Source organism: Phocoena phocoena, chromosome 11, assembly GCF_963924675.1.
Source record: "Phocoena phocoena chromosome 11, mPhoPho1.1, whole genome shotgun sequence".
Lineage (NCBI taxonomy): Eukaryota > Metazoa > Chordata > Mammalia > Artiodactyla > Phocoenidae > Phocoena > Phocoena phocoena.
In genome coordinates, this window is record NC_089229.1 from 90,748,230 (window position 1) to 90,774,505 (window position 26,276).

The window sequence follows — 26,276 nt, forward strand, 5'->3', positions numbered from 1 at the left end:
GGTATATACCCTGTTGATCTTAACAGAGGCAACGGACAAAGGAGAGACTGACAGTGACTTTCAACTAAATAGTCTTGTTTCTCCAAGGATTATCTTTATAGACTACTACATAAAGGGCATTTCAGTAAAACTACCATAATAGACATTTTTAAATGATAAAATACAGTAGACATTGATTCTTTAGTTAGGGTCAGTGGGATCCCAGAAAGACCATCAAGGGTATTCAAAGGGCTGGTGAGCCTGCTGAAATTATATACTAGACTGTGTGTATATACATTTTTCCAGGGAAAGGGTCCAAAGCTTACATTCTATTTTTAAACTGTCTGTGATACTCTCCTCCAAAAAAAGTTTTTTTTAAGATTAAAAACCATTGTTTTCAACTATAATACAAGAATAAGAAAATGTTCAGCATGTGTCCCATCGGTTTTTTAAGGACAATAGAATCCACCTCTCTCAAGCACCGCTCTTTTTCTGACTCACCTTCTAGTTAAATATTAGCCAGATGGCCTTGGCCTTAAATTCAGTTTAGACAATGGAGAAAGTACAGGCTTCGGAAACAGCCTCTTGAATTCACATCCTGACTCAGCCACTAACTAGCTAGGTGAGCTTAGTTAAATGAGTTAACCTCTCAGAGCCTCAGTTTCCTTATCTGAAAAATGGGGTCAATCCTAGTACCTGCCTCTCAGGGGTGAAGCACTGGTCGAGGAGATCATGCAAGTGAAGTGAATAGCATAGTTCCAGATCCTGACAGTAAGTACTTCATTGGCCTTACTTTTGAGAAGCTTTAGTGATTCACTAATAAAATCTGTAATTTTGAATATTTTTTATAATACAAATATCTTTTCATTACAGTAAAAATCATCACATTTTAACTGGTCTTTACCAATCATTATCAGTATTCAAACTTTAGACATCCATATTGTAATGCTTTACGGCTACATTCATTGTTTTGCTAAAAACTGTATATGTGCGCATTTTCACATTGTGATGTTTTTAACTCTGTAACTAAAGGAACAAATCTAAGATGTTCATTAATGCACAACAAACCATTAAAACATTACACCAATTTTTAGGCCACAATATGAAATTTAAAAAATATCTGAATAAACATAAATCGATATATTGGGTTTATATTGGGTTTATATGCCCAGGAAACATAAAACACATACAGTTGTATGGGCTATTTCTCTTTCCTGATGAGGGTAAGAACTATAAGAAAATTAACAAATTTGATTGAAATGTTCTTTTTCTCCACAGCTCTTGTAGTGAGATTTCTGACCAAACGGTTCATCTGGGAATATGATCCCACCCTCGGTAGGTCAAATTTTGTTTCATCCTTCTCTCTGATCAAAGTTTTGACCCAAAAGAGAGAATGACATTTTCTGTTGCAATGTTTTTAAGCATCTTGCAGCTATTTGGGAAGTGCTTTATCAAATCATGCAAAGAAACCCTGTAAGAAGATGGATGTGCGTTGCATGCCATCTGTGCTTAGAACTCTGTGGAATTTTAATGCATAGAATGAAATCAGGTCAAACCAGAGACAAGGAGGAAATGGGTACAACTTGATGCTCTTCCATCAGTAAACGTAGCGTCATTCTAGTGGGAGAAAGAGGATGCAGCGGTCGTGGATAATTGGGTGTGGGAGAGAATGGCATGGGGAGGAGAGGGTAACAGTAATATAAAACTTGTGAATGCTCATTTTGGGAAAATGTATAAATAATCTATGTTTCTCCCCCTCTTCTCTCCAATGAATCTGATTTAAGCCTATTTAAAAGATAAAAAAGCAGCAAAAATTGATATCTCTGGATCTTGAAAGTAGCAGTAGTGTTAATGGATGAGGTATTTGTCACATGTATTTTTCATAGTCCAAAGCAGAGTACTTATTCGTAATCTATTTAGTTCTCATCTTCAAAATAACACTGAAAATCCATGGGTTCCAAATAAGCTACGATTTGACTCTGAATTAAGCCTTTGAGTTTTTGTTTGTTATGCTTCGGGACCTCAGTTGGTTTTGTAAAGGTCAACGTCTTTGAAATCCATATGAAGAGAGAGAGGCATACAGCATTTCATTACCGGGCACAGTGTCCCAGACGGAGCTGGCCTTACTCAGAATGATGAAGTGGGGCAAGGTGATTCCTGGTTTGTTTTTTGTTTTTGTGTTTATCACTACAAGGTTACACACATTTAGTTTAAAAGGGGGCTTTCTTTCCCCTTGTGCCTCCTTTCATTGCTTTCACTCATTCATCTGACAAGTATGTATTAAATGCCTCCTATGATGATTCTAGGTGCTGAGGATAAATCAATAGGCAGAGGGAGAAAACATGGGCTTTGGTTGAACTTCCAGTCTAATGAAGAGAGAATAGTCAAAAAACAAATATATACATGTCAAATAGTGATAAGCATTGCAAAGGGAAACTGAACAGGGAAGGGGATAGAGAGTGAGCTTATATTTTATCTAATCTTTAACTTTTTCATCTATAGAATTAATTTTACTGAGAGGTAAAAGGTGAAGACCCAACATCTTTTCCAAATAGTTGGCCAACTGTCTTCCTATTATTTACTGAACCATCCCCACCTTTCCCCACTGCTTCCAATGCTGCCTTTTTTTCATACATGGGAGGCATGTTCTAGATTTGCTTTTTACATCCAATGCCAGTACCACACTCTTTTGATAATTGTATGTTCCTGAGAACATGGTGAAACCCAGTAGAGAAAGTCTTCCTTCTTTACTTTTTTTACAGAATTATCTTGGCTACTATCTCTAGTTTATTCTTCCAGGTCAATTTTTAAAACTCTATCATAACATGACATAATTTTTATTGGAATTGCATTAAAACTATAAATTACTTTGAGAAGATTCACAGCTTTAAGATATTTAATCTTTTAATCTAAGAGAACAGCATGTCTCTACATTCATTTTTTGCTTTTAAATAAAATGGTTTTCAACATCAATAATTTTTGACATGTTTTAATATAGCCACAATCTAATCTTAAGATGATATATGTGGATCTAAAAATGCACTTGGTTTGAAAAAATCATTCATTATCTATTGTTTGCCCCATCTAAGTAAATGCTTACTCTCCTCTTATATTTTTATTACTTATCTAAAGTTTTATAAAGATTATAGTCCCTGAGAATCTTGATAATTTATGGGAGTTTAATAGAAAAATACTAATTTTATTTAGCTGTACCAGTACATCTCAATGAAAGATGAAGCTTCTAAAAAATGATCTCATAAAATTTTTGAGCGGTCTCTGAATATGTTCTAGTAACTAATGTTACTTTTTAATTAGTCTTGGGTGAACCATTTTCCCTTTGGTTTTATTCCTTCTGAGAAACGACAGCTATTAATAGAAATCTCCCGCATCAGTTATCTGTAACTCAGGCTTCCTTCACTAAGAATAATGAAATTTTGGGCTTCCCTGGTGGTACAGTGGTTGAGAGTCCTCCTGCCGATGCAGGGGACACGGGTTTGCGCCCCGGTCCGGGAGGATCCCACATGCCGCGGAGCGGCTGGGCCCGTGAGCCATGGCCGCTGAGCCTGCGCTTCCGGAGCCTGTGCTCCTCAACGGGTGAGGCCACAACAGTGAGAGGCCCGCGTAGCGCAAAAAAAAAAAAAAAAAGAAGAATGAAATTTTATTGAGTGACCTTGTACCGTGCTGCTCCAAAAGGATTGCAGTTGCTAGGCAACAACAGCGCTCATCTGACTTCAGGAGTATCAGATAGATGACTCACTCCCAGGTGAGGCTTTCATTCAGTCACCCTGGAAACTGGATGTGTGTGTGTGTGTGTGTGTGTGTGTACACTCATGTACTAGAAGTCACTAATGTTCTAGCCTACAGGAGTTTCCAATCCATCTGATTCAAGATGAACCAAGCATTTCCTGTATGTAACTTCATACTATTATTATAGAGTTTCAAAACCACCATCCAAAGGGAAAGCTACCTAGAAAGTAAAATGGCATATTTGCAAAGGACAGTTTTGAATTCTGAATGCACAGCCTTCCTCCAAAACATGGGGCCTTTTTTCAACCTGTAACAGAATTATTGTTCCATGAGATGCTGAAGACAATGAACACCATTCAACATGTTAACAACACGGGAATATCTATTGCTCTGAGATAATTCTATAAAGAAAATGCTTGCTACAGATAATTCTTGCTTCAGATAATTCTATAAAGAAAATAGCAAGTGATTCCCAAAATTTAGATTTTTTTTTTTAAGGAGAGGAACTATCACAGGAATTCCAGTTAGGGATGGAGGCTCAGAGGCTGAGGGAAAATTAAACATTCTGGTGGCACTTACATTTCATAAAAGAAGGAAATATTATTAGCCTCCAAGTGTTTTGAAGGATATAATCTAAGAAAATATTCAATCCCTTACATTGGACAATTTTAGTTTTCCTTACATTTTTCTCATTTCGCCACGGACCAGTGAAATCTTTGTCAGAGGCCAGAGCTGGTCTGTGAATTGCATTAGAAAACCACCACTGGAGCCTATAGGATTTGGGACTTGGACCACCTAACCAGGAAAAACTCCTGATTGATGGAGGTGGCAGCAGTGTTCTGGGTGCAGGACAGCTTCTGTGTTCTGATTAGATTCCAAAAAAAGAACTGAATCTCTACCTCTGAGAGTCATATTACCTTCAGAAAATGCTGATCATGGCAGAGAACACAGACAAAGGCTTAGATCGTGTACAGTTGTGTGTGTATGTGTACTTATGCTTGTTGGGGGCAGTTGGAGAGAGAGAGAGAGAGACTACTACTACCTAGGAGGCACCCTACTCTGTGTTTGAATGGATTATGGTGTCTCTACTTGGTTAGTAAAGGCTCAGACAAGAGTGAGGGTAGGAAGTGGGAGACATATTGGACACACTGACACTTTGATTTTGAGATTGGTTCTTCCTGCCTGCATTACAATTCCCTCTGCTTGGAAAGGTTCATTCTAAGAGAGAGACACACCCAGAACAAATGCTCTCAACTGGATACTAAAGCAGAGGTGCTCAGACAACTCACAGAACTATTTAATATTGGCACAGCAAGGAACTTTGAGATCGTCATTTGGCAAATAAGGAAGCAAGTCCAAAGAAGTAAATTTATCCAAGATTACGTGGCTAGTTTGTGGTTAGACCAGCAATAGAACTCCCGTTAGTACAATTCCCACTATAGCATAAATAAACATTACTGTCATTGTTACTGTACTAGCCAAGTGTCCATATTAATATGCTGAAATTTGCAGAAGAGCTAAATTAGTGAAAGGATTAATCACACAAAACATCCCTTTGAGCGTCAGCTTCTTTTAGTATACAAAATATACTTCTGTTTATAAAATGGTAATGAATATAGGTTATAAATCATGTATCTCTCATATACAGTGAACTTCAGATATATGTTTAATATATATATATATTTAATATGCCTAATTCCATCTTGAAACTAATATTGACCTTACAGTATACAATATTTGGTTCACTTCAAAGTATCTCTTAAACAATCATTCTCCGTAACATTCAAGAAAAAAGACTAAAAATTATCATTCTCTGTTAGTATGAAAAAAAGAAAAGTGTTTCCACCCTCCAAACACATACACATTTATTCTCATGTTTTAGAATGAATAGTAGAATTTCACTCCAAAGTACTTAGTACATTTTTTAGAATTATCTTCGGATAATTCTAGCACACGATGTACAAGGTTTTGCCTCTGTAAGCAATGTTTCCACTGTTTTACATGTAGACATGGGTTCCTAATGAGAGAGAGAAGGGGCTTAAAGAAAAAAATGCTTCAAACGATATGAAACCAGTGTTCAGCTTAGATGAAATCACTGCTACCACCCGCTGCTCTGTCTGTGGCTAACATTCCCTCATTTCCTGCCTTTCAACGTTTCCGTTTCGGTTAACAAACAGCCAAAGAATTGCACAACTTCATACCATTTTCATTATATTTTATTCCCCCCCTACTGTGACCTTCTGTGGTTGAAATACATATCCTATTTATCATGGGGGCAACTGAGAAAAATGTCCCTGTCAGACAACTTTTGGTGCTAAGAGATGGGCTAGAGCCCGGAACTCTTGTTTTCCAGGCTCCAGGGCTGATGCCAGTCCTTTCAAAGGGAAGGCAGCACAAAGGGCACTGCAGAGCAGTGGAGAGAGAAACAAAAAGGGCATGGATCCTAGCTGTGTGCTGCCCTCTGGCCTCTCCTCTTCAGGCTGGAGCACTGAAGATGAAAAGGAAATAACTGAGAGAAAACTTCTAGATGAGTAGCTACTGTAAATGGTATTTTAGAGCATTCAATTAGACAAAACAATAATCTCCCATTTAACATAGAAGAGTAGGGGGATGGAGTGATCTAGAATTGAGAATCATTATACATACCACATAGGGATTACGTATTATTGGAAAATGACAGTAACGTAAAATACACTTGTTAAAATCTATTGAACATAATCCCATTTTCATTTTTTAAAATGGAGGAATAGTGATTCACAATAGTATATTAGTTTCAGGTGTACGACATCGTGATTCAATTTTTTATAGATTACACACTATATAAAGTTATTATAAACTATTGGTTATATTCCCTGAACTGTACATTTATTTACAATAGCCAAAATATAGAAGCACCCTAAATGTCCATGGCCAGGTTATCATTTATATGTGGAGTCTAAAACAAAACAAAACTTCATTTTAAAATTTTATTTTTCAGCAAATACGTTCGCAATGGGCCATGCCTATGGCAATGATCATTACACACGACTGATGGCAGGTCGAAGGCTAGCTTGGCTATAGCGCTGCTTAGTTCAGTTTCCTTTCTGTGGCTTCTATTTTGAGTAGGAGACTTGATTTACAACAAAGTTACTTAAAACTGTGGTCAGAAAAGAACTGCAAAATAGTTGATGAGCTGAAGAAATGAAAGTCAGAAACATGAGACAGATAGAGAAGAAATGAAATAAAAACACTGGTTTACTGGCTACCCTGATGAGAAAGAAACTTCTAAGTTTTAGTTAGTTGCTTGGTTAGTGATTGGGTACCTGAAGTGCAAATAACTGAGTTAATTGAGTTAATACTTCCGTTAATCATGCTGCTGTTTTCCTGACACCGTGTCATGTGTACGTGAAGCCTTTATATTATTTCACTTTATTTTTCCTGCAACCCCTCTTCTGCCATTCATTGCCCTCCTCTTTCCCATAGGTACATAATCTAATATGGCTGCTACTTAGCACAGCGGTTCAAAGCCTAAATTCCTAAAGCCAATCTTCTGGGTTCCAGTCTCAACTGTACCTACCACTTAACACCTGTGTCACCTTCAGCAACTTATTAAATGTTGTTGTGCCTCAGTTTCTTCACATAAAATAGATCTGATAGTAATACATACTGCATGAAATATTTGTAAGGAGTAAATGAGTTAACATAAGTAAAGCGTTTAGAACCATTCGTGTTCAAATGACAAGCAGTATGTGCTAGCTATTACATATTTTTTGAAAAAAGTATTTTTCTATATATGCATATACTTTAAGTTTATATACATTTTATCATGCTGTAGATCTACCTATAGAGGTAATCATGTGGTTTTTTTCTTTAGTCCTTTAATGTGTTAATTGCACTAATAGTTATAAACACTTTGCGTTACTGAAATAAACTCTACTAGTTTATGATGTACTTTTCTTATTACACTGTTGGATTCAACTGGGTAATACTTTATTTAGAATTTTTGAATCTATGTTTAAGAATAAAATTAGGCTACAATTTTTTCTCTTTTCTCTTCGTATTACTTTTGCAATACTTCTTGTTGGAGTTTGTGTAATGGGTAGCTATTCTTTTTTTTTGTTTTTCTAGAACAGCTTCTTTAATGTTTAATAGCAATCTCCTATAAAGCCAATTGAGTGCAGTTATTTCATTATGACAAAGAGAAATCTACAATCAGCATTTAAATTTCTTTACCCACTATTGATCTACTTGTGTTCTATTTCTCATTGCAACAATCTGTGTATTTTTTTCTCTCACAAAATTTATCAAGTGTTTGAAATTTGTTTGGTATACAGTTCATAATATTATTTTATTTTTATTACTATTTCGCCAGAATGTGTAATTATTTCCCCTTTTTATGCTAAATTTTGTTTGATCGCACCTTCTCTCTTAATTTATTAGTCAACATTGCCAGATTTTTACCTTTCCTCCACCCTTTTTTTTAAAATTTTTCAAGCACCGTGCTTTGGTTTTGTCAACCTTATCTAATGTTTTCTCTTTTACTTCTTTCCTCATATCTTCTTGGATTTATTCTGTTTTCCTCTTCTAACAGTTGAGTTGAATAATTTGCTCACTTTTTTCAGTTCTTCCTTTTTGTCATGTCATCATTTGGAGTAAGACAAGTACATTAGCTCACTCAAACCTGCCTCTGGTCTCTTCCCCCGCCTCCAACCTGATATATTGTTGTTATCTAGAACTGTAATTCTGGATTGCTTTTGTTGTAGTTTCACTGCTTTGCTTGGCTCCATTAGGATCCTGAATTCAGTTTTGCTGATGAGAAGCCCAGGGTCAATCTGAATCACATGCTTTTGTAGGTGATGGGCTTTTTTCCTTTAGATCCTTTAAAATTTTCCTCTTTGTCATTGATAGCCTTACATTTTGTTGTAACAGGTTGAGACATGGGACTTTTTTCCTTGTGTGTCCTGTTAGTTCTTTGTTAAAACTTATTTTATTGAAGTATAGTTGGTTTACAATATTGTGTTAATTTCTGCTGTCCAGTGAAGTGATTCAGTTATACATATATACATGCTTTTTCATATTCTCTTCCATTATGGTTTATCACAGGATATTGAATATAGTTCCCTGTGCTATACAGTAGGACCTTGTTGTTTATCTATTCTATACTGTCAGTCCTTTTGATATGAAGTAGTTCAATGCCTCTCATCCTGGGAAATTCTCAGTCACTACAACCTCAAATATTTTCCATTCTTCTATGGATTTTATTCTCTCTTTGAGGCTGATTTTATAGTAGAAAATAACATGTCTATTTCTATTATCCATATCTCTTATATTTTACTTTCACATTTGCCTTCTTATCATTTACTAGTGCTTTCAGGGAGAGTTCTTCAACCTGAACTTCATCCACTTAATCAGTTATTGAGTGCTTTATGACAGTTGTTCTAGTTTTCATATAAAGCAGCACCATTTTAACTTCTGGTTTCCATTTCACGTTCAGGGGCACACTCAGCCACCTGGTGCCCTTGGCCCTGCTAACTTCTCCTGACTCCAGCAGAGCTTGGGGACTACTCTGATATCATCCTACCAGCCTCCGGCTGGTATTGAACTGCTGCCATTTTTCTACCTTGAAGAGGCAACATGAACTCTGCTTTGTTCCCTCTCCCCTCCATGCTGCCCAGCCCTCCTCCATGTTGGGTAACTGTTCCTCACCAACCCCCAGTCACTGGGGTCCAACCACCTTCTACTGCCCCAAGGGTCCCTCATAGCTTTACACAGTCATTTTTTACATGGATAGCCATCCACTTCCCTCTAATGTTTATTACATTCCTAGGGTTGAGGTCTAGATAGAAATGAACAGCTTCTGTCTATATGCCATCTTGTCTGGAACAGGAATTAACATGATTCCAGAAACTGGAGTTTTAGGAGTATGAAGGTAGAATGCACTTGTGGGAATCACGTTCTCATTTTAGGATGTAGAGGCCTCATTCTAGAAGGAAGAGAGCATCAGGAAGCTGGCCTCATGGGAGAATAAAATAAGAGGCAAAGACTTCCTGGGATGCACATTCCCTTATGCTATAAAAACAGACATACTCCTGTCAATAATTGGTAAGTCTAAGCATCAAATTAAATCATGCACTTATTTACCTTTTCACCTTCTTTTTCACCTTTCATCAGAATCAACCTACCGACACCAAGCAACCATTGATGATGAAGTTGTCACCATGGAGATACTGGATACTGCTGGCCAGGTGAATGAGGAATAAGCTAAAATATTTTCTGGATCAAATAAAAATAAGATGTGCATAATATGAACAAAATTAAGATACTTTCCTATAATTAACTAATGATGCCTAAAGACTTTTTAAATTTAATTACCTAGTTATTTTAAATACAATATTAACTTATTTGCAACAGTATTAACTTATTTGCATATGCATCCTTATGTAAATTACCCAGTATTCCAAAGGGGTTTTGGAAATATCATAACATTCACATAATATCATCTAGAATAGAATTGCCCACCTATATTTTGTGGAGTTGGAGAGATCTCCCAAAACTCCCATTGGAATGCTGTGATAAAGTTAAACAGATATCATTACTGGAGAAGTTCTCAGAGCCTTAATATGCTTATGTATAAGGTGAATCTTTAAGAAATTTACTATATATTATATTCTAAACTTGTATGACCTTAGAATCTTTTTTTGGAATACTTCATTTTAAGAATCCCTTCTGTAATATTCTTTTCAGACCTCACCACATCCGATTGAAAATTTGAGTCACATCACTGAACAATAGTAACTTATTTAAAAATGAAACTAACATAAATTTGTTTTGTAGCCCGTCGTTCTGAAATTATAAACAAGTTCATAGGTAGGTTTGGTTCCCAAGATTAGGCATGACCACTAAGAATGAGGGTTAGGCAGCTGAAGGATTTCATGGTGCTTTTCAGTTACTTGGGATCCCAAGAAGACTTGAATTAAAGTATTTAATCCAAGAAGTATACTTGCAGCTAATTATACAGTTTTCCTTCTCATCACTACCTGCTCCCTATATATGCTCTCTCCTTCCAGCACTGATTCTAAAGAGAGGCAGCAGGGAAATACTTGCCTGCAGAAATCATTTGAGCCTATAAAGGCAATGCATTTTCAAATCACACATGCTGCCTTCTTAGGAAGCAGGGATCACCCACTTTGAGAATCACTGCAAATGAGGTTCTGTCATTATTGGGACTGCATAATATTTGGAGGGTGTTGAGATAGAAAAAGAAGCCCAAATCCCCAGGCTTTGAGTTTGACTCTCTATACAAGTTTTCACTGTTTTTCTGTCCTGGGGGCTAATTGTCTCTAATCTGAAGAGAGAAAAAAATTAAAAAAAAAATCAAAACCAGTTCACTATGCCGTGCCTCTAATCCTGATCTCAAAGGATGGGATAAGGTCTACTTGTCTGTTACCTACCGGCCAATTCTTTATTTGTGATGAAAAGTCTCAGAGGCAATATGCTCAACTAAGAGTATAATTTCTTTATAGTTCTTGGGATTACACACTTAACGATGTGGCAAGAAAAAAATCAGAAGCCGAAAGTTAGGTTCTATGCAGTTAGAAAATGTTTCGTTCCCTAAGTAATGCTTCTACTCTAAACTGATTGAGAAGGTCAGCTTGTTCAGGCAGACTACCAAGAAATTTTAATGACACTGAACATAAGGAATAGTCATTAAGGGATCACCGTTAGCATTTGCAGCATCTACACAGGGCAATTACTGCCAGGTCTCCCGACTGCCGTATTTTCCTTGCCAACAGGAAGACACCATTCAGAGGGAAGGACACATGCGATGGGGGGAAGGCTTTGTGCTGGTATATGACGTTACTGACCGAGGAAGTTTTGAGGAAGTGCTGCCACTTAAGAACATCCTGGATGAGATCAAAAAGCCCAAGAATGTGACTCTCATCTTGGTTGGAAACAAAGCTGACTTGGACCACTCCAGACAGGTTAGTACAGAAGAAGGGGAGAAGCTGGCCACAGAATTGGCATGTGCTTTTTATGAGTGTTCTGCCTGTACCGGGGAAGGGAACATCACCGAGATATTCTACGAGCTGTGTAGAGAGGTACGTCGCCGGAGGATGGTCCAGGGCAAGACGAGGCGACGCAGCTCCACCACGCACGTCAAGCAAGCCATTAACAAGATGCTCACCAAAATCAGCAGTTAGGCAGCTCTGTTCTTGTGAAGGCCCTGCTCAGGTGGGTTGGGTAAATGGAAACACTTTCTTGCCCCTTTCCCCTTTTTCTCCCCCCAAATAAAATACTCCATTCCTTGTTCTGACTCTGGGAAACATCTGGGCTTCCCACTGGTCCCAGCCTCCCATATGTTGGGAAGTTATAGAGTGTTTTAATGCAATTTCAGTGCTGACAATCTCTCTTTTGCCTGCTTGAATAAAATATGCTCTTTTGCAGTTTGAACATGTAATCACCAGATTCTGCAATGGCTGTGTTCATATTAAGATATTTTTAGGCATCTTCACCTTGCTTCGATAGGTGGAAGTCTTTTCAAAGGCATTTTTAAATTCCATTCCTTGTCAAAGTCTACAAATGATCACCCTAAAAGTCTAAGATAATAGAAAATACAGTGAAAACACAGGAAGAGTACCTAAGATGTTGGACCAGGGAATAGAGCCTTAGTTTCTATTTGAAGTGAGGATTTTTCTGAATTATCTTAAATCATCTAGTTTTTCTTTAACCCTTGTTTTGTTCTTAAATTCAAACATGCTCTCACAAAGTTTTCCATTGTCATAGAGAGTTTCATTTCAATTTGAGTTGGTTCTCTCCTTGATCTATTGATCATTGCACCCTAATTCTTCTTCTGTGGCTCCAACAAGATTTAATTATAACAAAGGCAGCAGGACCCCTCAATTCAAATCCTCCTGGACCATTTCTCACCAAGCCCAGGGCGATGTAAAGACGAAGGGAATCTTTTCACCAAGCCCTGACTTTATTGAATGCTAATAGAGGATTTGGAATTAGAGGTGTCTGGTTCATTTCTCCCTCTGGTTATCATCTTAGAAGAAAGACAACATTCAAAACAACAGGAAAATTAAGAATGTGGCTTAACTACTCTTCCGTTGGGGAGCCCAGGCTTTGTGGCAGGCACAGTAAGAAGAACCAGCCTCTGATTCATTAAGTTGGCTATGTGGCTTCTAATATTTCAGATAAATTAATTCACTTAGGAGAATTCAGAAAAGGATGAGTGATTAGAGTTCCCTATGCCTGAATAAATGCGTATAAAACAGATTCTTATATTGAGAAAGTACAGTCTATAATTGATAAAGCTTTATGATTCTTTTTTCCCTATTATGCCCCCATATATCAAGATTTGGGCACTTTACTTTAGAAGAAAATATATATCTTTTACATATGTGTGTATTTATAAATGCATAGATATATGTATAAAAATTTGTAAGAGTTGGAGGCTTTAATTCACCAATGCATTTGGACAACTCAGTGTAACTGACTATTTTACGTGAATATAATAAAAAGCATAACTTTCACATTCTGTGACCTTCAGGCAGTCTTTCTTGTGATAACATAAAAAGTTTGTAGTTTTAGGAGAGACTTCAAGAGCTTGTTGGATTGCAGAGCTGACGAATCAGTGAACGTGATATAGAAAAGAAGCACCTGAACAGCTCTGTTCTTGTGAAGGTCCTGTGGAGGTGGATCAGGAAATTGGAACCACTTGAATAGAATAATAGCTACATTTTTAGAGTGCTTAGGTGCTATTTTAGGCGCCTTATGTACTATCTCATCATATTCTCACAATACCCCTATGCAAGAGATAGTATTATGATCACAGTTGCAAGGATAAAGATACTGAGCCACAAGGGAAAACAAGTTTGCACAGCTATTTAGTGGGCAGAGCCGGGATTTGAACCCAGAGAGGCCAAGTCAGACAGTAGAGCCCATACTATGATTCACTATGGTATATTAGTAGGCTGAGATATGGCTCTTGTTCTTGAGCTGTGGAATGAAGACACAGGAAGGAGAAAATGTAGGGAAGACTTGTTTCATTTATGCTTTCATTCATTCATGAACAAATATTTACAGATAAACTGGGCATGTAACTTGACATGTTAGTCCATTTGATGGTTTCTGAGCTGAATCTTGAAGAATACAGTTGACCCTTGAACAATGGCGGGGATTAGGGGCGTCGACTCTCCACACAGTTGAAAATCTGTGTGGAATTTTTGACTCCCTCCAAAACTTAATTACTAATGGCCTACCGTTGACCAGAAGCCTTACCAATAAAATAAACAGTCGACTGACACATATTTTGTATGTTGTATGCATTATATACTGTATTCTTACATAAATGAAGCTAGAGAAAAGAAAATGTTATTAAGAAAATCATAAGGAAAAGAAAATACTTTTACAATACTGTACTGTACTTATCAATACCGTAAGTCTACATCATCGGTTTACAAGATGAATCATCCGTCAGTACCTACAGCAATATTGTCTCATATGACACAAAACACTGTAGATGTAATACGTATTACTAACGCTAAATGTCAAAAATGGAAAGACCATGTGAAAAAGAAATTCATATTTGCTTCATGCATTGATAACGAGGAAGCTGCAATATGAATGCTTTATGGTAGCCTAGTGTAATCAAAATGATTACTTCACGATAGCCTAGCCTATACTCTAATGAATGAATGGTTATAACAGTATGGTATACAGCACTACAGTCATATTCATAATACAGTATTGGAAACATTTACATTTTTTAAAAAAACACTTACCCATGACGATAGGCTGGCAGGTAATTTCTTCAATTAGGAGAGAGCAGTATACTGTACAGTAATGTAATTTTTTGAACACAATGTTATAAAATGGTAAGAAAACAAACACATTATTAATTTTATGTTAAATATCACTCACCTTATGCCTATGTAAGGATAGACTAGTATCTACATGTTTTATGCATTCATGACATACCTTTTTCTTAATTATGTCGATATTTCTAGGCTATGAGTTTTGTCGGCAGGTTTTTTCGTATTATCACAAATCTCCAAAAATCTTTCCAGTATGTTTGTTGAAAAAAAAAAATCCACATAGAAGTGACCCATGCTGTTCAAATCTATGTTGTGCAAGGGCCAACTGTATGTACAAGTTATCCAGGAAAGGAAGATGGTGAAAATATCTAGGCAAAAAGAATAGCGTGGAACCAAAAGATGGAGACATGAAAGGTGATGGTAAGTATAGTAATTAAAAGAGTTTGGAGAGCCACGTGTATCATTCTTCAGGAAGAAAAGGGAAGGGAAGCAGAGAGAAGGGATAAGAGAAAGAAAAAGGATAAAGGATTTGGAAGTAAGAAAAAGTATCAAAAATTCATAGAACTACAAGTTTAGGTAATTGCATCTTAAAGGACCAAGTAGGTAACTTAGCTGTAATTCATTTTCAGTCCATTTAGACAAGGGTAGGGAAAATGAGAGCAGAGTAAAATTGTTTTTAAAACGTCCTCTTCTAGAAACATAGTCTCTTTCATTCTCTCGTACTCTACTTGGAGATGAAGCTCAGCCAGTGCCCATTAACAGCACGCTCCTAAGGAGGCCTAGTGTGATACCTGGATGCTGCCTTAAGTCAAACACGAAGGAAGTGAAATTCACAGTCACCAACACCAGCATCTTCCTTAGACGTATGCATACAAATCCAGACCTGTTAAAACATAGAACCACTGGCAAAAGTACCAAGTGGTAATTACAGAAGAACATGAGATTGCACAAATATAAATTAGTTATTCCTCTCATGCCTCAGGTTTATCCACAAATGAAGATGATAAACAAGTCGGTTTTTTTCACACAGTATTTTAATGATGGAAACGTGTGTTCTTGAACAATAATGATGAGTTGTTATCATCACACTACCACTACCAACGTTTGCTTTTTGGTAATTGCTTTTCTTTCAAGAGTCCAAAGACTTTTTTCTATATATTGTGTTTGTACTCATATGACTCACAGCACAGAAAGAAGAGACCCGTTAGTCAGGACCTTTCTTTTAAATAATATATGTAATACGTACATATACAAAGATAAACACAACATCTTGCATTCTAAGTATGATACCAAACAAGCTGTCTTATTAAAACAGCCTATGCTCACTTTGAGGATAAGGAACTAGTCAGTTCACTTGGCCAAATTTAATCAGAGTAAAGTTGAATTCAGAGTAAAGTTGTCCTGAGCTAATAACTTATTGGGACAGTCTGAGAAAAAATAAAGACAAATATTTTTTTCTCCATAGGTCTGACATGCTGCATTTAGCAAATTCTGTATTCCCACATATATGGGTCTATTTTGAGACTGTTTGTTCTGTTTCATTGGTCTGTTTGTTTGTTCATGCTCTAGAACCATGGTATTTTAAAATTTGAGCCTGGTAATATAATTACTCCTGTTATAACATGTTTGGTTTTTTTTGGTCAGAGAGCATTTGCTCTTTATTTTCATGTAAATTTATGTTCACCCTGCATTACCATGTAGTAAGGGTAGTAAACTTGCTTCTTTGTGACTGGAATAATGATACTCCCAGGGGTGATCAAAATTAAGAATAAATTTTTTGGTCTGGACATTACTGTACTCTGGGACTATATAACTGTTGGGTCTAAAAATAGAAAATAGAATCAGAAGGAAGATTTTCTGTTAGTGCTTAGAACCCAGTGTCTATTTTTTCCCAAGCCTTATTGAGATATAACGGACAAAACATCGTGCAAGTTTAAGGTGTACAACATGATATTTGATACATGTGTGTATTGTCAAATGATTACCACAATAAGGTCTGTTAACATGTTCATCACCTCACATAATTACCTTTTCTTTTCTGTGGTGAGACTACTTAAGGTTTACTGTCTTAGCAACTTTCAAATATATAAAACAGGCGGTGTCAGCACCCAACAAAACAAAAATTGCAATGTCTGCATCTAGTCAAAAATTACCATGAATGTTGGAAATAGGAAAATATGACCCATAAATAGGAGAAAAATCAACCAATAGAAACATACCAAGAAATGCTAGATGACAGCATAACAAACAAGGAACTTAAGACAGTTATTATAAATATGCTACATATGCCTAACAAGGTAGAAAGAGACGTGAACATTATGAGGACAGAAATGAAAGCTGTAAACAAGGCCTAATTGTAACTTCTAGAGACGGAAAATGCAATATCTGAAATAATAAAACACTGAGTAGGATTAACATCAGATGAGATCCTAAAAAATATTACCAGTGAACTTAATGACATAGTACTTGAAACAATCCAAAATGAAGCAAAGAGAGGAAAAAAGACAATAATAAACAGAGAATCGGTGACATCTGAAACAAAATCAAGCAATCTAACATACATATAATTATGGTCCCAGAAATAAAGGAAAGGGATGGTGGGATAGAAGAAAGTATTTGAATAAATAACAGTGAAAAATTTCTCAAATTATAAGCTCACAGCTCCAAGAAACTCAGTAGACACCAAGTAAAAAAAGCAGAGGAAACACACCAAGGAACATCAAAATCAAATTCCTGAAAAATAATGCAAAAGAGAACATTTTAAAAGCAGCCAAGGGTAGGGGGTACTGGATGGAAACACATATGTATAGTGGAACAAAGGCTGATAAAATGTAATTATATTATTTGAAGGTAGACAGTGATAAGTTGAATGAGTATATTATAAATCTTAGAATGACCATTAAAAACAAAAGCAAGAACAAAAACATAGAGAGATGTAGCTAATAGGTCAATAGTGTTTATAGAATGGAATCATAAGAAATACACAATTCAAAAGAAGGCAGAAAAAAGAGGAAATAAAGGAACAAATAACAGATGGGATAAATAGAAAATAAGAGCTAGATGGTGGCTTTAAACGTAATCATATTTTTAACTACATTAATTGTAACAAGTGGGAACAGACCACAGAGGGTCTCAAGGGAACATTTCTAGGATGACAGAACTAGCCTATACTATGATTGCTGTGGTGGTTATATGACTACATACATTTTCTAAAGCTCGTCAGTTTGTAAACTTAAAATTAGCTTCTTTATTGTATGTGAATTATATCTCAAAAATGTTGAGCAGAAAAAGAAATATATCTTTCAGCTGGGAATTCAGCAAGGAGGGCACATCAAAGAAAGCCATCCTGAAAACTATTTAAAGCAAATGTTCAGGGGAGACCAAGATGGCAGAGGACTAAGACGTGGAAATCACCTTCCTCCCCACAAACACATCAGAAATACATCTACACATGGAACAACTCCTACAGAACACCTACTGAACGCTGGCAAAAGACCTCAGACCTCCCAAAAGGCAAGAAACTCCTCCACGTACTTGGATAGGGCAAAAGAAAAAAGAATAAACAGAGAGAAAAGAATAGGGACGGTACCTGCACCAGCGGGAGGGAGCTGTGAAGGAGGAAAGGTTTGCACACACTAGAAGCCCCTTCGCGGGCGGAGACTGCGGGTGGCGGAGGGGAAAGCTTCGGGGTTGCGGAGGAGAGCGCATCAACAGGGGTGCAGAGAGCAAAGCGGAGAGATTCCCGCACAGAGAATCGGTGCCGATCAGCACTCACCAGCCCGAGAGGCTTGTCTGCTCACCCGCCAGGGCGGGCGGGGCTGGGAGCTGAGGCTCGGGCTTCGGTCGGAGCGCAGGGAGAGGACTGGGGTTGGCGGCGTGAACACAGACTGCAGGGGGTTACTGTGCCACGGCTAGCCGGGAGGGAGTCCGGGGAAAAGTCTGGAGCTGCCGAAGAGGCAAGAGACTTTTTCTTCCCTCTTTGTTTCCTGGTGCGCGAGGAGAGAGGATTAAGAGCGCTGCTTAAAGGCGCTCCAGAGACCGGCGCGAGCCGCGGCTAAAAGTGCGGACCCCAGAGACGGGCATGAGACGCTAAGGCTGCTGCTGCCGCCACCAAGAAGCCTGTGTGCAAGCACAGGTCAATATCCACACCCCACTTCCGGGGAGCCTGTGCAGCCCGCCACTGCCAGGGTCCCGGAATCCAGGGACAACTTCCCCGGGAGAACGCACGGCGCACCTCAGGCTGGTGCAACGTCACGGAGGCCTCTGCCGCCGCAGGCTCGCCTCGCATCCGTGCCCCTCCCTGCCCCGGCCTGAGTGAGCCGAGCCCTCGAATCAGCGGCTCCTTTAACCCCGTCCTGTCTGAGCGAAGAACAGACGCCCTCCAGCGACCTACACGCAGGGGCGGGGCCAAATCCAAAGCTGAACCCCGGGAGCTGTGAGAACAAAGAAGAGAAAGGGAAATCTCTCCCAGCAGTCTCAGGAGCAGGGATTAAATCTCCACAATCAACTTGATGTACCCTGCATCTGTGGAATACATGAATAGACAACGAATCATCCCAAAATTGAGGAGGTGGACTTTGGGAGCAACGAGATATATATATATGGTTTTTTTTTTCCTTTTTCTCTTTTTGTGAGTGTGTATGTGTATGCTTCTTTGGGTGATTTGGTCTGTATAGCTCTGCTTTTACTATTCATCCTAGTGTTCTGTCTGTCCTTTTTTTTTTCTTTTCTTTTTTTTATTACTTTTTAATGTTTTTTATTTTTAATTTTAATAACTTTATTTTATTCTATTTTATATTTTTCTTTCTTTCATTCATTCTTTTTTTTCTCCCTTTTCTTCTGAACCGTGCGGCTCACAGGGTCTTGGTGCTCTGGCCGGGTTTCAGGCCTGAGCCCCTGAGGTGGGAGAGCCGAATTCAGGACACTGACCCCCCAGAGACCTCCCATCTGCACGTAATATCAAACGGCAAAAGCTCTCCCAGAGATCTCCATCTCAACACAAAGACCCAGCTCCACTCAACTACCAGCAAGCTGCAGTGCTGGACACCCTATGCCAAACAACTGGCAAGACAGAAAAACAACCCCACCCATTAGCACAGAGGCTGCCTAAAATCATAATAAGGTCACATACACCCCAAAGCACACCACCAGACATGGTCCTGCCCACCAGAAAGACAAGATCCAGCCTCATCCACCAGGACATGGGCACCAGTCCCCTCCACCAGGAAGCCTACACAACCCACTGAACCAACCTTAGCCACTGGGGATAGACACCAAAAACAACTGGATCGACGAACCTGCAGGCTCCAAAAAGAAGACCCCAAACACAGTAAGTTAAGCAAAATGAGAAGACAGAGAAGCACACAGCAGATGAAGGAGCAAGGTAAAAACCCACCAGACCAAACAAATGAAGAGGAAATAGGCAATCTACCTGAAAAAGAATTCAGAGTAATGATAGTAAAGATGATCCAAAATCTTGGAACTAGAATAGAGAAAATACAAGAAACATTTAAAAAGGACCTAGAAGAACTAAAGAGCAAACAAACAATGATGAACAACACAATAAATGAAATTGAAAATATCAATAGCAGAATAACTGAGGCAGAAGAACAGATAAGTGACCTGGAAGATAAAATAGTGAAAATAACTACTGCAGAGCAGATTAAAGAAAAAAGAATGAAAAGAATTGAGGACAGGCTCAGAAACCTCTGGGACATTAAACGCACAAACATTCGAAGTGTAGGGGTCCCAGAAGAAGAAGGGAAAAAGAAAGGGACTGAGAAAATATTTGAAGAGATTATAGTTGAAAACTTCCTTAATATGGGAAAAGAAATAGGTAATCAAGTCCAGGAAGCACAGAGAGTAGCATACATGATAAATCCAAGGAGAAACATGCCAAGACATTAATCAAACTATCAAAAATTAAATACAAAGAAAAAATACTAAAAGCAGCAAGGGAAAAACAACAAATAACATACAAGGGAATCCCCTAAGGTTAACAGCTGATCTTTTAGCAGAAAATCTGCAAGCCAGAAGGGAATTGCAGGACATATTTAAAGTGGTGAAAGGGAAAAACCTACAACCAAGATTACTCTATACAGCAAGGATCTCATTCAGATCTGATGGAGAAATTAAAACCTTTAGAGACAAGCAAAAGCTAAGAGAATTCAGCACCACCAAACCAGCTTTACAACAAATGCTAAAGGATATTCTCTAGGCAAGAATCACAAGAGAAGGAAAAGACCTACAATAACAAACCCAAAACAATTAAGAAAATGGTAATAGGAACATACATATCAATAATTACCTTAAACATGAATGGATTAAATGCTCAAAACAAAAGACACAGGCTTGCTGAATGGATACAAAAACAAGACCCATATGTATGCAGTCTACAAGATACCCACTTCAGACCTAGGGGCACATACAGACTGAAAGTGAGGGGATGGAAAAAGATATTCCATGCAAATGGAAATCAAAGAAAGCTGGAGTAGCAATTCTCATATCAGACAAAATAGACTTTAAAATAAAGACTATTACAAGAGACAAAGAAGGATACTACATAATGATCAAGGGATCAATCCAAGAAGATATAACAATTGTAAACATTTACACACCCAATATAGGAGTACCTCAATACATAAGGCAAATGCTAACAGCCATAGAAGGGGAAATTGACAGTAACACAATAATAGTAGGGGACTTTAACATGCCACTCTCACAAATGGACAGATCATCCAAAATGAAAATAAAAAAAGAAACACAAGCTTTAAATGATACATTAAACAAGAAGGACTTAATTGATATTTATAGGACATTGCATCCAAAAACAACAGAATACACTTTCTTCTCAAGTGCTCATGGAACATTCTCTAGGACAGATGATATCTTGGGTCACAAATCTAGCCTTGGTAAATTTAAGAAAATTGAAATTATATCAAGTATCTGTTCCGACCACAGTGCTATGAGACTAGATATCAATTACAGGAAAAAATCTGTAAAAGATACAAACACATGGAGGCTAAACAATACACTACTTAATAACCAAGGCATCACTTAAGAAATCAAAGAGGAAATCAAAAAATACCTAGAAACAAATCACAATGAAAACACGATGACCCAAAACCTAGGGGATGCAGCAAAAGCAGTTCTAAGAGGGAAGTTTATAGCAATCCAATCCTACATCAAGAAACAAGAAACATCTCAAATAAACAACCTAACCTTACACCTAAAGCAATTAGAGAAAGAAGAACAAAAAAACCCCAAAGTTAGCAGAAGGAAAGAAATCATAAAGATCAGATCAGAAATAAATGAAAAAGAAATGAAGGAAATGATAGCAAAGATCAATAAAACTAAAAGCGTGTTCTTTGAGAAGATAACAAAATTGATAAACCATTAGCCAGATTCATCAAGAAAAAAAGGGAGAAGACTCTAATCAACAGAATCAGAACTGAAAACGGAGAAGTAACAATGGACACTGCAGAAATACAAAGGATCATGAGAGATTACTACAAGCAGTTATATGCCAATAAAATGGACAACCTGGAAGAAATGGACAAATTCTTAGAAAAGCACCACCTTCCGAGATTGAACCAGGAAGAAATAGAAAATATAAACAGAGCAATCACAATTCTGAAGTTGAGACTGTGATTAAAAATCTTCCAACAAACAAAAGCCCAGGACCAGATGCATTCACAGGCAAATTATATCAAACATTTAGAGAAGAGCTAACATCCATCCTTCTCAAAGTCTTCCAAAACATAGTAGAGGGAGGAACACTCCCAAACTCATTCTGCGAGACCACAATCACCCTGTTACCAAAACCAGACAAAGATATCACAAAGAAAGAAAACAGCAGGCCAATATCACTGATGAACATAGATGCAAAAATCCTCAACAAAATACTAGCAAACAGAATCCAACAGCACATAAAAAGGATCATACACCATGATCAAGTGGGGTTTATGCCAGGAATGCAAGGATTATTCAATATATGCAAATTAATCAATGTGATACACCATATTAACAAATTGAAGGATAAAAACCATATGATCATCTCAATAGATGAAGAAGAAACTTTCGACCAAATTCAACACCTATTTATGGTAAAAACCCTCCAGAAAGTAGGCATAGAGGGAACTAACCTCAGCATAATGAAGGCCACATATGACAAACCCACAGCCAACATCGTTCTCAATGGTGAAAAACTGAAACCATTTCCACTAAGATCAGGAACACGACAAGGTTGTCCATTCTCACCAACATAGTTTTGGAATTTTTAGCCACAGCAATCAGAGAAGAAAAGAAATAAAAGGAATCCAAATCAGAAAAGAAGAAGTAAAGCTGTCACTGTTTGCAGATGACATGATACTGTACATAGAGAATCCTAAAGACTCTACCAGAAAACTATTAGAGCTAATCAATGAATTTGGTAAAGTAGCAGGATGCAAAATTAGTGCACAGAAATCTCTTGCATTCCTATACACTAATGATGAAAAATCTGAAAGAGAAATTAAGGAAACACTCACATTCACCATTGCAACAATAAGAATAAAATACCTAGGAATAAACCTACCTAGGGAGACAAAAGACCTGTATGCAGAAAACTATAAGACAGTGATGAAAGAAATTAAAGACGATACAAACAGATGGAGAGATATACCATGTCCTTAGATCGGAAGAATCAACAGTGTGAAAATGACTATACTACCCAAAGCAATCTACAGATTCAATGCAATCCCTATCAAACTACCAATGCCATTTTTCACATAACTAGAACAAAAAATTTCACAATTTGTATGGAAACACAAAAGACCCCGAATAGCCAAAACAATCTTGAGAAAGAAAAACGGAGCTGGAGGAAACAAACTCCTGGACCTCAGACTATACTACAAAGCTACAGTAATCAAGATAGTATGGTACTGGCCCAAAAACAGAAATACAGATCAATGGAACAGGATAGAAAGCCCAGATATAAACCCACGCACCTATGGTCATCCTATTTTTGATAAAGGAGGTAAGAATATACAATGGAGAAAAGACAGCCTCTTCAATAAGTGGTGCTGGGAAAACTGGGCAGCTACATGTAAAAGATGAAATTAGAGCACTCCCTAACACCATACACAAAAATAAACTCAAAATGAATTAAAGACCTAAATATAAGGCCAGACATTATAAAACTATTAGAGGAAAACCTAGGCAGAACACTCTATGACATAAACCACAGCAAGATCTTTTTTGACCCACCTCCTAGAGAAATGGAAATAAAAACAAAAGTAAACAAATGGAACCTAATGAAACTTCAAAACTTTTGCACAGCAAAGGAAACCATAAACAAGACAAAAAGACAGCCCTCAGAATGGGAGAAAATATTTGCAAATGAAGCAACTGACAAAGGATTAATCTCCAAAATATACAAGCAGCTCATGCAGCTCAATATCAAAAAAAAAACAAACAACCCAATCCAAAAATGGGCAGCTCATGCAGCTCAATATCAAAAAAAAAACAAACAACCCAATCCAAAAATGTCTAAATAGACATTTCTCCAAAGATACACAGATTGTCAACAAACACATGAAAGGATGCTTAACACCACTAATCATTAGAGAAATGCAAATCAAAACTACAATGAGGTATCACCTCACACTGGTCAGAATGGCCATCATCAAAGAATCTAGAAACAATAAATGCTGGAGAGGGTGTGGAGAAAAGGTAACACTCTTGCACTGCTGGTGGGAATGTAAATTGATACAGCCACTATGGAGAATGGTATGGAGGTTCCTTAAAAAACTAAAAATAGAAGTACCATATGACCCAGCAATCCCACTACTGGGCATATACCCTGAGAAAACCATAATTCAAAAAGAGTCATGTACCATAGTGTTCATTGCAGCTCTATTTACAATAGCCAGGACATGGAAGCAACCTAAGTTTCCATCGACAGATGAATGGATAAGGAAGATGTGGCACATATATACAATGGAATATTACTCAGCCATAAAAAGAAAAGAAATTGAGTTATTTGTCGTGAGGTGGATGGACCTAGAGTCTGTCATACAGAGTGAAGTAAGTCAGAAAGAGAAAAACAAATGCCGTATGCTAACACATATGTATGGAATCCAAAAAAAATAAAATAAAGAATAAAACAAATGTTCAACATCTCAGAAGAGGTTTTTATTTTGCATCTTTTCCATTCTTAATAAAGTATCAATATTTTATTTTAAAATAATAGTTTCATTTAAATTCTCCATGCTCCTATATCATTTCAGGCTCCCTGGAGTCAAGTACCTTTAGTCACTAGAGACCCATTTCAAGAGAATGCCATTCTGTTCTCTTGTGAATCCAAAGACCCTTTTATTTTTCCTTAGGAAACACAGATGAGTGCTTGGCCTTATGGAGTGTGGGAGTGTGTGTATGTACATGTGTCTGTCGAATCTTTACCTGTTTTCTGAGAGAAGAAAATAATTTGGTTTATTCTATGAAGGAGTATTTTTAAGAATAAAACCTCGCTGTTTAGTAATCTAGGGGAGTGCTTGTTGATGCCTTCTTGATGCTTTTATGATTTATCAGATCCTATAAACATTGCCATAAAAACTTTTATTCTGTCATGCTCTTCATCTTCTCACTGTTAGGAGAAGCAAAGAGCTTATTGAGAGAAACAAGGTAGGACATTGAAGTAAATACAGGATATTGATTGCTTCTCTTCCCTGAGTTTCTGAGACAATCTATATAGTAGAAGTGTCCAACTACAATTTATGTTCCTAACATTTGCTTGTAAATTGGCTTTTGGGGATGCTGAATGCAATTTCCCTGGCAAACAAAGTTATAAACCACATTTAGGTTCCCCAGCTTGTCCATGGCAGCCTATTAATCGATAACATAGCACTTTTCTTGGTGAGAAATACATTAAAAAATAACATTTCAAAACAGATAAATATCTTTTCTGCATCCTCTCATCTTTCCCACACATTTTGGTGTCCTCCTGTCCTTTGAACCCTTCACTATATATACTTTCTTTGGGGAGTGGGGCAAATCAGGTATTTTTTAAGAGGATGATTCATTACACAAACATATCCAACTGGCGATATTTCAAATAGCCTAGAAAAGTGTAAGGAAATATTTTATGCAAAATAGAGGAAGGATTTTTTAGAAAAGAAGCATGCATACAGTTTATATAAACATAGGGGAGACAAAAGGAACTTGGTGATCATCTAATCCAACAGCATTTCCCACAATAGCAACTTTCTTGAGTCTGTAGACTGCTACTAGTCATCATTTAAAAAAAAAAAAAGAGAATTATGTTTCAAATGATTGGAACACGGTATGTTAATATAAGAAAAGCATTCATCCATTCAAGTATTAATATTATGCTAATGAATGTTGTAAATCAATAACTGTTGCCTAAACTCACTTGGCTATGGGGCTGCACCTCACGGGACTAATGTTCTGTGAACTATACTTTAGGAAATAATGTTTTCATCCCATCTTCAAAGAATGTCTTCTACATCCTCAAGGCTTTCCATCAATAATGGAGAGTTCTCTGGTCTTCTTCAGGAGTGTCCCTTTGTAGGACGTTCTGTCCCTTTAAAGGAGTCCAGGGCAATGAAAATAACATGTGAGCCATATATGGAAGTTACAATTTTCTATTTTAAAGTTATTAGATTCTTATTAATTGCCTAAATTTAAATTATTTAAATTAAAATGGTTTACATTTAAAGTAAGAAGGAAACACATGAAATTAATTTTAATATA

At 37.3% G+C, this 26,276-nt stretch overlaps 1 protein-coding gene across 2 annotated transcripts in view; it reads left to right on the top strand.

Moving 5' to 3' along the window:
* The window catches only part of RERG (RAS like estrogen regulated growth inhibitor), a 103,962-nt gene extending 91,806 nt beyond the window's left edge, over positions 1-12,156 (top strand). Inside the window, exons 3-5 of one of the 2 annotated variants that reach the window (XM_065887443.1) lie at positions 1,258-1,314; positions 9,877-9,950; positions 11,499-12,156. In XM_065887443.1, the coding sequence (XP_065743515.1) occupies positions 1,258-1,314; positions 9,877-9,950; positions 11,499-11,906 (539 nt within the window). In that variant the 3' untranslated portion in view covers positions 11,907-12,156. The remainder of the gene's footprint in view (positions 1-1,257; positions 1,315-9,876; positions 9,951-11,498) is intronic. The other variant, XM_065887444.1, reaches the window with a different exon arrangement.
* Positions 12,157-26,276: the final 14,120 nt, after the last annotated feature.